The sequence below is a fragment of the Panthera tigris genome, chromosome A2 (assembly GCF_018350195.1).
Source record: "Panthera tigris isolate Pti1 chromosome A2, P.tigris_Pti1_mat1.1, whole genome shotgun sequence".
Classification (NCBI taxonomy): domain Eukaryota; kingdom Metazoa; phylum Chordata; class Mammalia; order Carnivora; family Felidae; genus Panthera; species Panthera tigris.
The window spans coordinates 147612522-147625834 of record NC_056661.1 but is presented as its reverse complement, the minus strand read 5'-3'; the positions used below and the strand labels follow the sequence as shown (position 1 = coordinate 147625834).

Below are 13313 nucleotides of genomic sequence, written 5' to 3'. Positions count from 1 at the left end.
CATTTAAGAAAATTGATACACAGCAGAAGTGGTAAAGCCTACAGAATCATAAGTACACAGTTGAAATGGTACATTTATATACAGCTGTTCCCTTCCCTAATCCACACTCTACTTCACCACTCCTCTTGGATTCTCATATTTCACCTGTCTCTGTCTCTCCCACTCTTATGTCATAGTTTTTACTTCCGTATTTTACCCCTCAAGTGAGCTATACTCTCCAGGATAACGTCACGTCTGATTCATCTTCGCAAAACTCAGGGCATTCCCTCATTTGTTTGACATATATTTATATATTTACTAACTACGTATTAAGGACCAGGCATCATACTACAAACTAGCATTAAATGCACAGTTTAAATGAATGTTGACTACAAGGCAGAAAAAAGAAGCTCAAAAAAGAAACCAAATAAATTCATGTATTATAATTCTACAGGAGATTAAGATGGGCCACTACCAACACTCTAGTCGGAGTTTTAGTATCATGAAACATCTACACTATACTGTCACAGCAAGAATGTGGGTCCACACTAGACCCGCATTCCCTTTGTATGGCCTGCCAGGTTTATTAAGTATTTCCATACAGAGAATTATCATCTTAATTAAAAAATCTTAATTAAAAAGAAAAAAATCAACCAAAAAACTTAGTAATAATGATTCAATATACCATGATATGAAATTAGAGGCCCCAAAATAACACCCATGAGAAGGGTCTTTATCAGTCCATGAGTGGGAGACTTTTAAAATTCAATCTAGGGATACCTTCAAGCCCTTAGGAACTACCAGGTACTACTGAGCCTGGGTTTTAAAAAGATCAACAGGACATTCCAGGAGCCCTCCTAGAACTCAACCAAAAGTTTAGCATAGGTAGAGGGATAGAGGAGAGAGGGAAGGGGGGGGGGCATTTTATGAAAAATACCTGAGTTTAAATTCAAAGGTCAACAAAGTAAAAACGTGTTAAATACATTTTATTCAGGTTGTTTTAATCACTCCCTGTATCATGCTTAATGGTGTTGGAAAGGATTCCCCTATCCTTAATCTAGATCACATTATTAAAACAGGAGCCCCACCAATCTCACTCCCACCATACATATTCTGGGAGAATGGCAGATAACTCGAAATTTGTTTGGTTTTGTTTTGAAGGACTAGACCGGGACAGGAAGGCAGAAAAAAATTGAAAACGGATGTGTGCCTTCAAACCCACGGCCCTTCTACCAGCTCATTACAGGCTCTTGTATTTGAAGCTGTGGCCATTCACAGGTGGTTGGAGGTGTCCGAAGTGTGAGAACACAATCTGCAACTCGTGACAGTAGTCCCCGGACTTCAGGGCCTTCCACCCAGAAATCCAGGAAACAAGAAGCCTTCCCTAGTGAGCGCGGCTGAAGGCAATCCATAAATAAACGTTGTATGAATAAATGAATACACCTGGCTTTCTCTACCAAGCCCCCAAACAGCGTGCCTTTAGGGCCCGGGGACCCTAATGGAAAGCTCTGGCCCTAAAGAAAAGACAGCGAGGCGGGGTTCCTCCCTCTAGCCCAACCCCAGAGAAAAAGGGAGGACTGTGGGGGTCCTTGGGAGGGGTTGGGGGAGGCAAGGAGGAAAGGGGAGGGGTCGGCAGGGTGGAACCCACCTAACCCTTCTCCCTTCCAAAGCGGAGGTCGAGCCGCTGCCCGCTGCCCCCTGTCCCCTGACCCTGCCTCCTGCCTCCCTCACCTGATCACAGAGATGAGCAGCCCCGAGGGGTCTTTGCTTTTGCTGACAGTGCTTCTGTATTTCCCACCAGCTGCTTCTGCCGCCATCTTGGTACCGGGCGGGGAGGGGGAGAGCCGGCAGGCTAGAAGGGCCAAAACGAACGTAGGCTCTGTAATTGACCTCGCTGGGGAGTCCACCAATGGAAAAAGAGAAGTTCAGAGACGCGCAACGGGACAGTCCAATCACTGGAATAAGGAGGCGGGACTGAGCCAGCAAGTTTCCAGGCCGCGCACGCGTTCTAAGCATTCTGGGAATTGTAGTTTTCTTCCGCGGTTCCTGGGAACACAGGGAAACTAAACCAGTGGTAACTTGGTCAAGTCTCCTAAGGACTGTCTGATTTGTATCTGTTCTGATCTGGTGGGATTCTTTTTTTTTTTTTCAGTGTCCTTGTTTTTAGAATTTTATCAGCTTTTTAATCAAATGTATCTAACGATGCCAAAATGTGTACGTAGGGGCGTGTATTTTACTGGGGCGGGGTTGTGGAAAGGGATGTCTATGAGCAAAATTTTAATTTAAACACAAGTGGTTTAAAAAATAAATAAAGTGCGAAAATAAGACACGGAGATGCTTTTCTGTAGAGAATAAATGTTTATTCTCTAAAACTAAATTTTCTACATTCGTTTTATATGTGAGTTCAATAATCTTCCAACATCCCTGTATTTGCAGATAATGCTTTAAAAACATAGCTGCAAGCGCTCACAAATTGGATACTGACAAAAAGACCAAAAAACAAAACTGACCAAATTGCAGATTTTTTCTTCCCAAGCTAAATAAAATATAGATAGTAATAATGTACATTTGAACTTTATTATTTTTGCCGGTAAGTTTTTATACTTTTTTTTATATATTTATTTATTTGCGGGGAGAGCACAAGCTGGGAGAAGGGGACAGAGGATCTGAAGCCAGGTCTGTACTGACAGGCGGATAACAGTGAGCTGATCCGGGTCTTGAACTCACGAACCCTGAGATCATGACCTGAGCCGAAATCCAATGCTCAACAAACTGAGCCACCCAGGTACCCTGGTTGTTATATTTCTTGCATTTGACTCTACTGGCTTAGTCATTAATTCAGCAGATGAAATAAGCAAAAAACAAAGATAAGCATATGTATGAGAAGTATAAATCAAGGAACAAGAAGAAAAATAAACATGAAGCAGGAGGGAAGGAGGTGATCTGCTTAGTAGCAGTAAAGATTTAAAGAACTTCAGAACTGAAAAGAAAGCAAATTCAGAGGTTCTGGAGTTGTAGAGCAGAACACATCAACTATTTTTACTGAAACGATATAGAAGTACTAAGTAAGTTGTAGAACATCCATATGAGGATATAACATGCAACCTCGGGGGAAATATATATATATGGCCTCAGGAAATCATAATTTTAATGGTTTTTAATGAAAATGAGATTTTCATGGTATGAGTACAAAAAGCAGGTTACAAACTTAGGTAACTTATATACATAGAGAAAAGTAATTGACCCTACTGGCCAAGAATGCAGGCCAGGAGAAAACCATGATCATCCCAGTTGCTGCAGAAAAAGCTTTTGACAAAATCCAACACCCTTTTCACAATGAAACATGCAGCAAACCAGAAATAGAAGGGAACTTCTTCAGCATGATAAAGACTGTTTATTTAAAAAACACAGCTAACATCATACGCAATGGTGAAAAACTGAAAGCTTTCCAGCTGTGATCAAGCACAAGACCAGGATGCCCACTTTTGCCACTTCTATTCAACAAAATACTGGAAATCCTAGCCAGAGCAATTAGGCAAGAAAAAGAATAAAATTGGAAAGGAAGAAGTGAAACTATCTCTATTTGCAGATACTATGATTTTACACATGGAAATCCTAAAGAATTTTTTTAAAAAAATGATTAGACCTAGTAAATTACTTCAGCAAGGTTGCAGGATGCAATATTAAGACAAATCAGCAGTGTTTTTATATACTAGCAATGAACAATCCAAAAGAAAATTGCCAAAACAATTCCAGTAACAGCACTGAAAAGAATAAAATACTTAAAAATGAATTTAACCAAGGAAGTGAAAGACTTCTACACTGAAAGCTACAAAATATTGCTGAAGTAAATTAAAGAAGAATCAAATAATGGAAAGACATCCTGTGTCCATTAATTAAAACAAAATACAGGTAAGATGCCAATATTCCCTAAAGCTATCTACAAACTCAATGCAATTCTTATGAAAATTCCAATGGCCTTTTTTGCCAAATTGGAAACACTGATCCTAAAATTCATACAGAATTGCAAGGAGCCCCAAATGGCCAAAGCAATCTTTAACAATAACAAATTTTGGGGGCTCCTGGGTGGCTCATTCAGTTGAGTGTCCAGCTTCAGCTCTGGCCATGATCTCACAGTCTGCGGGTTCGAGCTCTGTGCTGACAGCTCAGAACCTGGAGTCCTCTTTGGATTCTGTGTCTCCCTCTCTCTCTCTTTCTCTCTCTCTCTCTCTCTCTGCCTCTTTCCAGCTCGCACTCTATCTCTCAAAATTAAACAAATGTAAAAAAAAATTTTTTAATAACAAATTTGGAGAACTGAGACTTCCTGATTTCAAAAGTTGCTAACAAGCTATAGGTATTCAAAAGTGTGGCATTTGGATAAAGATAGACATATAGATAACTGGAATTTTATGGAGAGTCCAGAAATGAATCCGTATATCTATGATCAATTGATTTTCTACAAGGGTGCCAATGTTATTTGATGAAAAAAGAAAAGTCTCTTCAAAAATAATGCTGGGAAAACTGGACATACACATGCAAAAGAATGAAGTTGGATCCTGTCTTAGTCTACTCAAGCTGCTATAACAAAATGCCACAGACTGGGTAGCTTATAAACAACTGAAATTTATTTCTTGCACTTCTGGAGGCTTGGAATCCAAGACCAGGGTGCCAGCATAGTCATGTTCCAGTGAAGGCCCTCGTCCTTGCTCATGGCCAGCAACTTTTTACTGTGACCTCAGTGGTAGAAGGGACTAGGGACTTTCATGAAGTCTCCTTTATAAAGAATACTGATATCTAATCACTTCCGAAAGGCCCCCACCCCCCTAATACTAGCATGTTTCAAGGTTAGGATTCAACATAGGAATTTGCAGGTCAGGATGAATGCATTCAGACCTCATAGCATATTACAAAATTTAACTCATAATGGATTGAAGACCTAAACATAAGAGATAAAATTCTTAGAAGAAAAAATACAGTAAATTGTTATGACCTTAGATTTGGCAGTGGGTTCTTATATATCACACCTAAATGATGAGCAACAAAAGGAAAAATAGATGACTTGGATTTCATCAAAATTAGAAACTTTTGTGCATCGAAGGACACAATCAAGAAAGTAAAAAGACAACCCACAGCGTTTGAGAAAATATATGCAAATCATATATCTGATGGGGTCTTATATCCAGCACATGGAAAGAATTCTTACAACTCAACAGCAAAAGACAGAAACTCAAATTAAAAACTGGGCAATAAATTTGAATAGACATTTCTCCCAGGGAAATATACAAATGGCCAAGAAACACATAAAAAGATGCTTTAAAACATTAGTCATCAGGGAAATGCAAATCAAAACCACAGTGAGATACCACTTCACACCCATCAGATGGCTATAATTTTAAATAATGGAAAATAAATGTTGGCAAGAATGTGGAGACATTGGAACCCTTGTACATGGGTAGGGGGAATGTAAAATGGTGCAGCCAATGTGGAAAACAGTTCAGAGATTCCTCGAAAAGTTAAAATTACTACATGACCCACCAATTTTACCCATAGGTATATATCTAAGAGAATTGAAAACGAGTACTCAAAAAAATTCTTACACAAATGTTCATAGCAACGCTGTTCACAATAGCCAAAAAGTGGAAACAACACAAGTGTGTATCATTGGATGAATGGATGAATGTGGTATAATATGTGGTACGTGACTGAGGTATAAACGACACGTGATATACGCATACAAAGGAATATCCTTCAGCCGTAAAAGGGATTGAAATACCAATACATGCTACAACATCGAAGAACCTTGAAAACATTATATTAACTGAAAGAAGCTAGATACAAAAGGCGACACAATCTATGATTCCATTTATATGAAAAGTATCCAAAATAGGCAAATTCACGCAGACAGCAGATGTCAGGGCCAAGGGCAGGACACCCAAAGATGGGCCACTTTAGCATAAAGATTGTTTTGAGTTAAAAAGGAATCAAAACTCTGCAGATTCAGGAAAGTCTCTTTACCTCCCTCTCAACCGCCTAAAAAGAACTTAGGTAGAGGATCTGCTCTGGGTCCATAGATAACTACATTGCAATATGAACCAGGTACAGCAGACATGGAGGAACCTAGCAATGCCTGTTTGACCCAAGTCCTCTATGTCTCGTTGTTTCTGAGTGCCCCAGCAAATGTTTGTTTATCAAACATATACTCTTGTGTATCTTCCTATAAATTGTATTCCTTCCCTTTGAAGTCCCAGACCCCTGCACTCTTCTTCTCCATTCAGGCTGACACATATACCTCATTCTGTCTGCCTTTGGAATCTCATGTCTGTGTGGATTCCCTGTATATAGGAAACTAAATTTTATTTTCTCCTGTTGATCTGTTTCATGGCAATTTGATTCTTAGTCCAGCTGGAAGGACCTTGAAGACCAGAAGAAATTCTTCTTCCCCAACACAGATTAGTGATTCTCTGGGGTTGAGGGAGATGGGAATGGAGAATGACTGCTTTAGAGACACAGGATTTCCTTTGGGGAAGATGGGAATGTTCTGGAACTCGATGGTGGTGATGGTTCCAAAATTCTGTGAATATATTAAAAATATAATATAAATATAAATATATATATAATATATATAATATATGTATAAATAATATACTTTACAATGGTTAAAATAGTAAATATTGTGTGTTTGGCCACAACGAAAATATTAAAAATTCAGGCTGTGCAATAGGGCTACCTAGATTCAATCCTAGCTCTCCACCTACTGGCTGGGTTACCTTAGGCAAGTTACTTAACCTTTCTGTACCTCAGTTTCCTTACCTGTAAAGCAGTTGATAATAGGGAAGTCTCCTAGAGAGAGTAATTGTGAGACTGTGTGAGATATGCATGATCAGCACTTGGCAAATACCAGCTATTATTAGTAAAGTAAGGTACTAGTTTTGTTTAAAATACACCTCTGCAGGTATCATGAAGTTGTTTTGAGCAAGAATATAGGCATTTTTTCATTTTTTTAATACTTTCCTGTGCTTCCTGAATTTTCTATGAATAGGTTGCCTTTATAAACAGAAATAAACAAAAGAACTTTTTTTTCAAATTTTTTTTTCTTTTTAATGTTTATTTATTTTTGAGACAGAGAGAGGCAGAGCATGAACAGGAGAGGGTCAGAGAGAGAGGGAGACACAGAATCCGAAACAGGCTCCGGGCTCCGAGCTGTCAGCACAGAGCCCGATGCGGGGCTCTAACCCACGGACCATGAGATCATGACCTGGGCCGAAGTCGGACGCTCAACCGACTGAGCCACCCAGGCGCCCCAAGAACTTTTTTTTTCAAAAGAACTTTTTTTAAAAAACACAAGAATTGGATAAGAATCAAAATGATGGCTACTTCTATCACAAACTGGAAATATAATTACGTGATAATTAAACCAATGCACCCCAATTAAACCTTAATTCAACAAACTGCTTTTGCTTCTCTATTCCATTTCCTTCATATCTCATTTCAGGAAATCTTACCCATTGTACCTTTCATCTTAAAGGGACAGGCATGCCCTTTCACATGGCTTCTCTTCTCGGTGACCTTCCAAACTAATCTCAAACTTGCACTAAACTATGAACAAATGGGGCGTCTGGGTGGCTCAGTCCGTTAAGCGGCCAACTTCAGCTCAGGTCATGATGTCCTGGTTTGTGAGTGTGAGCCCCGCATCGGGCTCTGTGCTGACAGTTCAGAGCCTGGAGCCTGCTTCAGATTCTGTGTCTCCAGCTCTCTCTGCCCCTCCCCAGTTTGTGCGCGCTCTCTCTCTCTCAAAAATAAACATTAAAAATTAAAACACACACACACACACACACACACACACAAAACTATGAACAATGAAAAATAAAATCAAGGGAAGGCTTAGTAGGTCCACCCTTTTGTAAGCCTTCAACCACAGACTCCCAAACTCACCATGCTACTTGGAACCAGATAAAATTTATGAAGATCTAAGGCACGGATTATGGACTTTGCTGTGTGGAGGGGCTGACCTACTACATGGGGAAATAAAAGAGAAGGAAATAGCATCTACTCAATACTCAAAGAAAAAGAACATAACTACTGTAGGTGTTTCAATGGGAAATAAAGGAAGGCTAGAATGACTATAGCAGTCTTCATGGAAAAGGTGGGTTATAATTGAATCAGATCCAAAAAAAAAGAGTGGAGACTTAAATATGAGAAAAGGAAGAGAAGGGCCTCTTAGACAGGTAGATGCACAAAGTGAAAACACATATCTTGTATTAAAAGAATCATTTGAATAGAATAAAGGATTCATGGAGAAGAAATGGTGTCATAGATGAAGAGATACATGGAGATCCGCTCAGAAAGGACCTTGAACCCCATGGCCGGGCATTGGATACATTTGTGCGGTGAGGGTGAAAAGCAGTTTATGTTCCGATCTTGTTTTATGCTGTCTATTATATTGTAAACCGGGGCAGACTGTTTCTTATTATTACATTTGTAAATATACCCAGAGGCTTTTAAAGCCACGGGAACATCCAATTAAATTAAAACGCTTTGACCTCTTTGGATGAGAGGCTCTACATAAATCCAAGGTATTGATATTCTTATTATTGCGGATAAATGAAATGTGTGAGTAAGCCTACCTCAGCAGCAGATTCATAAAAAAATGCCAGGCCTAGGTGTCTGCAGGATGCCCAGCACAGAACCAGCATATTTAAATTTTATTTTTTATTTTTTTAAATTTACATCCAAATTAGTTAGCATATAGAGCAACAATGATTTCAGGAGTAGATTCCTTAGCGCCCCTTACCCATGTAGCCCATCCCCCTTCCCACAATCCCTCCAGCAACCCTCAGTTTGTTCTCCATATTTATGAGTCTCTTCTGTTTTGTCCCCCTCCCTGTTGACCCAGCATATTTTAAAAAGAGTGTCTCATAACGTCAGCCATGTGGGCCGAACCCTGGAAAGAGCTATTTCATGTCCTTGTCAATGTTGCCTTCATACAAGAGTCAGCTCATCTAAGATATAAAAAAACGCGGGCGCCTGGGTGGCTCAGTCAGTTAAACATCCGACTCCTGGTTTGGGCTCAGGTCATGATCTCAACGGTTCACATCAAGCCCCCCATGGGGCTCTGGGCTGACAGCACAGAGCCTGCTTGGGATTGTCTCTCTCCTTATCTCTCTCCCCCTCCTCCCGACCCCACTCATACTTTCTCTCTCTCTCTCTCTCTCTCTCTCTCTCAAACAAATAAATAAACATAAAAAATGTGTTTTAGGCATGGTTGAGCCTTTAGATTAAAACTGAAGGGAAAAGTTAATGAGGCTTTGATCATGGAAAAAACGATTTTATTCAGCATTTTAATTTATCAGCTTTTTCAATGACTTCAGTTTACATAAATATTACAAAAATATAAGCTTAGTTTGAGATATACACACAATGTATTCTACTGGGAGGCAAATGTTGGTAGATCACAATAGGCTCTACAATGTCTCACCTATGGATTTTGTTTTCCATATCTTGGTACCTGGTTCAGCCTGTGTTGTCTGATTGCAGAATTATGGTTTAATTTTCATGATGCACTGAAGTTTATGAGTGTTTTAGGAAGTTGGTCAAGATTAGTATTTTCAATAATAAAGGGGAACTTTGTTGAAAAGGGAGTGTCCTTTGTTTCTGTGGGACACAAACCTGACTGCTGGTAGCTAAGGCAGCAACTGTACCCCAGTCTCTAGTCCAGATTCCAACACTCAACAAACACCAAGTGCATAGGTGTTCCAGGCACCAGGCATAGCCAAATACCTTCTGGGGCTCTCCGCTCAGATTTTCAACCAGGCCTCCAACTGAACCCACTCTTTCTACTCCCTTCTATCCCTACTGCCTTCTTCCATTGTGTTTCCTGTTTCAACAAATGGCTCAAAAATCTGTTGAGTAAAAACACAACCTGGGATACCTGAGTGGCTCAGTCAGTTAAGTGTCCAACTCCTGATTTCAGCTCAGGTCATGATCTCACAGTTTGAGTCTGAGCCCCACATTGGTCTCTGTGCTGACATAGTGGAACCCGATTGGGATTCTCTCTCTCTCCCTCTCTCTCTGCTCCTCCCCAACTCCTCTCTCTCTCTTTCAAAAATAAATAAAGTTTTTATTTAAAAAGGCAACGTAGGGGTGCCTGGGTGGCTCAGTCGGTTAAGCGTCCGACTTCAGCTTGGGTCACGATCTCACGGTCCGTGGGTTCGAGCCCCGCATCAGGCTCTGTGCTGACAGCTCAGAGCCTGGAGCCTGTTTCAGATTCTGTATCTCCCTCTCTCTCTGCCCCTCCCCGACTCGTGCTCTCTCTCCCTCTGTCTCAAAAATAAATAATCCTTAAAAATTAAAAAAAAAAAAGGCAACCTATGCAGTGGAACACAATATTTGCAAATCATTTATCTGATAAGAGTCAGGTATCTAGAAAATAAAGAACTCTTATAATTCAGCAACGAAAAGACAAATAATCCATTTCTTTTTAACGAGCAAAGGATCTGACTAGATGTTTCACCAAGGGAGATATACAAATGGGCAATAAGCACATGAAAAGATGCTGAACATCATTGGTCATTAAGGAGATGCAAATCAAAACCACCATGAGATACTAATACTTCACACCCACTACCATAGTTATAACTTTTTGAAAAGGAAAATAACAACTGCTGGCAAGTATGTGGAACGGAAACCTAGTACATTACCTGTGAGAAGACAAAATAGTGCAGCTGCTGTGGAAAATAGGTTGGTGGTTCCTCAAAAGGTTAAACCTAAAATCACCATACGACCCAGTAATTCTACATGTAGGTATATACACAAAAGAATTGAAAACAGGTATTCGAATCAAAATTTGTACACAAATGTTCATAGCAGCACTACAGGCAATATGCAAAGGTGGAAAGAACCCTAATGTCCATCAGTGGACAGATGGAGAAACAAAATGTGGCATAGCCATACAATGGATTATATTATTCAGCCATAAAAAGGAATGAAGTATCGATCAGTTCTACAACATGGATGAATCTCAAAAACATTATGCTAAGTGAAAGAAGCCAGACACAAAAGGTCCCATATTGTGTGATTCCCTTTATCCAGCAAAGGTAAATCCAAAAAAGAGAGGAAGTAGATTAGTGGTTGTTGGGGGCTAAGGGGAGGTGAGTATAGGGAGTGACTGCTTTACGAGTACAGGGTTTCCTTTTGAGGTAATGAAAATGTTCTGGAACCTAGATAGTGTTGCATACCATTGTAAATACATTAAATGCCACTAAATTGTACACTATTATATATACATAATATATATTATGATATATAATATATAGTTATAATATGTATAAAGTTCTAATATATTTTATAATAATGTAGTTATAATATATACATATAATGAAAGAGCAAAAAAGGAAGAAAGAGACCAAGCTAGTCCTTTAAGTCATCTTTCAACTGGTCACCAAATTCTATCAACTTGACCTGCACAATGCTTTTTATTATTATTATGTTTTAATGTTTATTCATTTTTGAGAGAGAGAGAGAGAGAGAGAGAGCAGGGGAGGAGCAGAGAAAGAGAGGGACACAGAATCTGAACTGAGCTGTCAGCACAGAGCCTGACGTGAGGCTCGAACTCACGAACCGTGAGATCATGACCTGAGCCGAAGTCGGACACAACCAACTGAGCCACCCAGGCACCCTGAGCTGCACAATGCTTCTTAATTCCATCCCCTTCTTGGCATTGCCTCCCCATTGCCTTCATCAAGTCCTCATCATCTCTCATCTCAGCCCTCATTAGCTTCCCACGCGGTATTCCTTCCTGTTATACCTCCCTCAGTCTGATCTCTCCACCACTAGTCGAAATCTGCCATTTCAAATGTGTTGCATGCGGTGTCTGTGGTCTTTGAGGACTTGAAGCTGTTCTGTGAGGTCTGCATATCAACTAATGATTTAGGGATCTGACTGTGCAGTACTTTGTGCATTCTGGATGTTAAAAGTTTTTTCTTATGCATTAAATCTAATCTACCGTTGTATGAGTGCAAAGTAAGACTCTACGTACTTAAAAAAAACTATTTATTTGGAGACAGAAAGAACATGTGAGCAAGTGTGTACAGGGGGTAAGGGGGGAGGAGGAGGAGAAGAGAGGGAGAGAGAATCGCAAGCAGAGCGCAGAGCCCAATGCAGAGCTCCATCTCACGAACCATGAGATCATGACCTGAGCCAAAATCAAGACTTGGCTGTCTAACTGGCTGAGCTACCCAGGCACCCCAAGACTTTATGTACTTTTTATGTGTTGTAATATTTCTTCACATGAATCTCTCACATACCCCACTCCTAACACAAGGAATCTGATCCTTTTACTCCTGCTTTGGAAACCTCCAAGGACTCTCATTGCCCACAGCATTGTTTTAAAACTGTTTGCTAGAGAACCAGCTCCAAATGATCTTTCCAGCTTCCTTAGTGATTCCTCCCCGTTACATCTTACTCTCTAGCCATGTTCCAAATACACCAGATATTCTTACATTTTCCTTTTTTCTACGTGCTTCTGCTCAGCCTAGAGTGTCTCCGAGCCCCAGATCCCATATCCATTAACATGTGGCTATCTATCTTCAGGTTTGTTGAGAAACTCAGAGATAAGTAGATATGTATGTAGGACGCTCAATATACAGTTATTTTTAAGGGGAAAAAAAAAGTCTTTTCCATTTACCTGGTTAAAATTCTGCTTGCCCATTTAGGCCAAAAGTCAGTATCTCATTTAAGCACTCATGCACTACACACGCATACATCACAATTCCCTTAATTCTTGGTCAGTAGCAGTTATGACGAGATGATATGGTTGCTATAGCGGCTGTGCTGGTTTCCTTGGGTCTTGTTAATTTGGGGACCCGAGTGCACAAACACTGTTGTATTCATTTCCATACACTCAGCACCTTCCACAGAGCAGTGTCTCAGTATTTGTTGAATTGAAACATCCTTTATACTCTTTTAATATACAATGGGCCAGGGGCACCTGGGTGGCTCAGTCAGTTGAGCATCTGACTCTTGAGTTTGGCCCAGGGTCATGGGATCGAGCCCCCCAGCACTGAGTGTGGAGCCTGCTTAAGATTCTCTCTCTCTCCCTTTGCCCTTCTCCCCTGCTCACACTCTCTCTGAAATTATATATACATACGTGTGTGTGTGTGTGTGTGTGTGTGTGTGTGTGTGTGTGTGTGTGTCTGTACTGGGCTGAGACTGAATCTTCCAAAAATACTTTAAGGAAAATTACACCAGAGAGGCTGGCAAATGTCACCACAGTCATCAAACCAGTAAGTGATTTAAACACAGTATTTTTTTTCAGCAATTTAAAGAAGACTTTACCA

At 40.2% G+C, this 13313-nt stretch overlaps 1 protein-coding gene across 5 annotated transcripts in view; it reads right to left on the bottom strand.

Annotated features, from left to right (window-relative positions):
* The window catches only part of EXOC4 (exocyst complex component 4), a 745858-nt gene extending 744024 nt beyond the window's left edge, over positions 1-1834 (bottom strand). For all 5 annotated transcript variants that reach the window (XR_006212814.1, XM_007076278.3, XM_042972750.1 and 2 more), the window contains exon 1: positions 1711-1834. Coding sequence is in view for 4 of the 5 variants with exons in the window: in XM_007076278.3 (XP_007076340.1) it covers positions 1711-1796 (86 nt within the window). In the remaining variant the exon portion in view is untranslated. The remainder of the gene's footprint in view (positions 1-1710) is intronic.
* Between the last annotated feature and the right edge of the window lie 11479 nt (positions 1835-13313).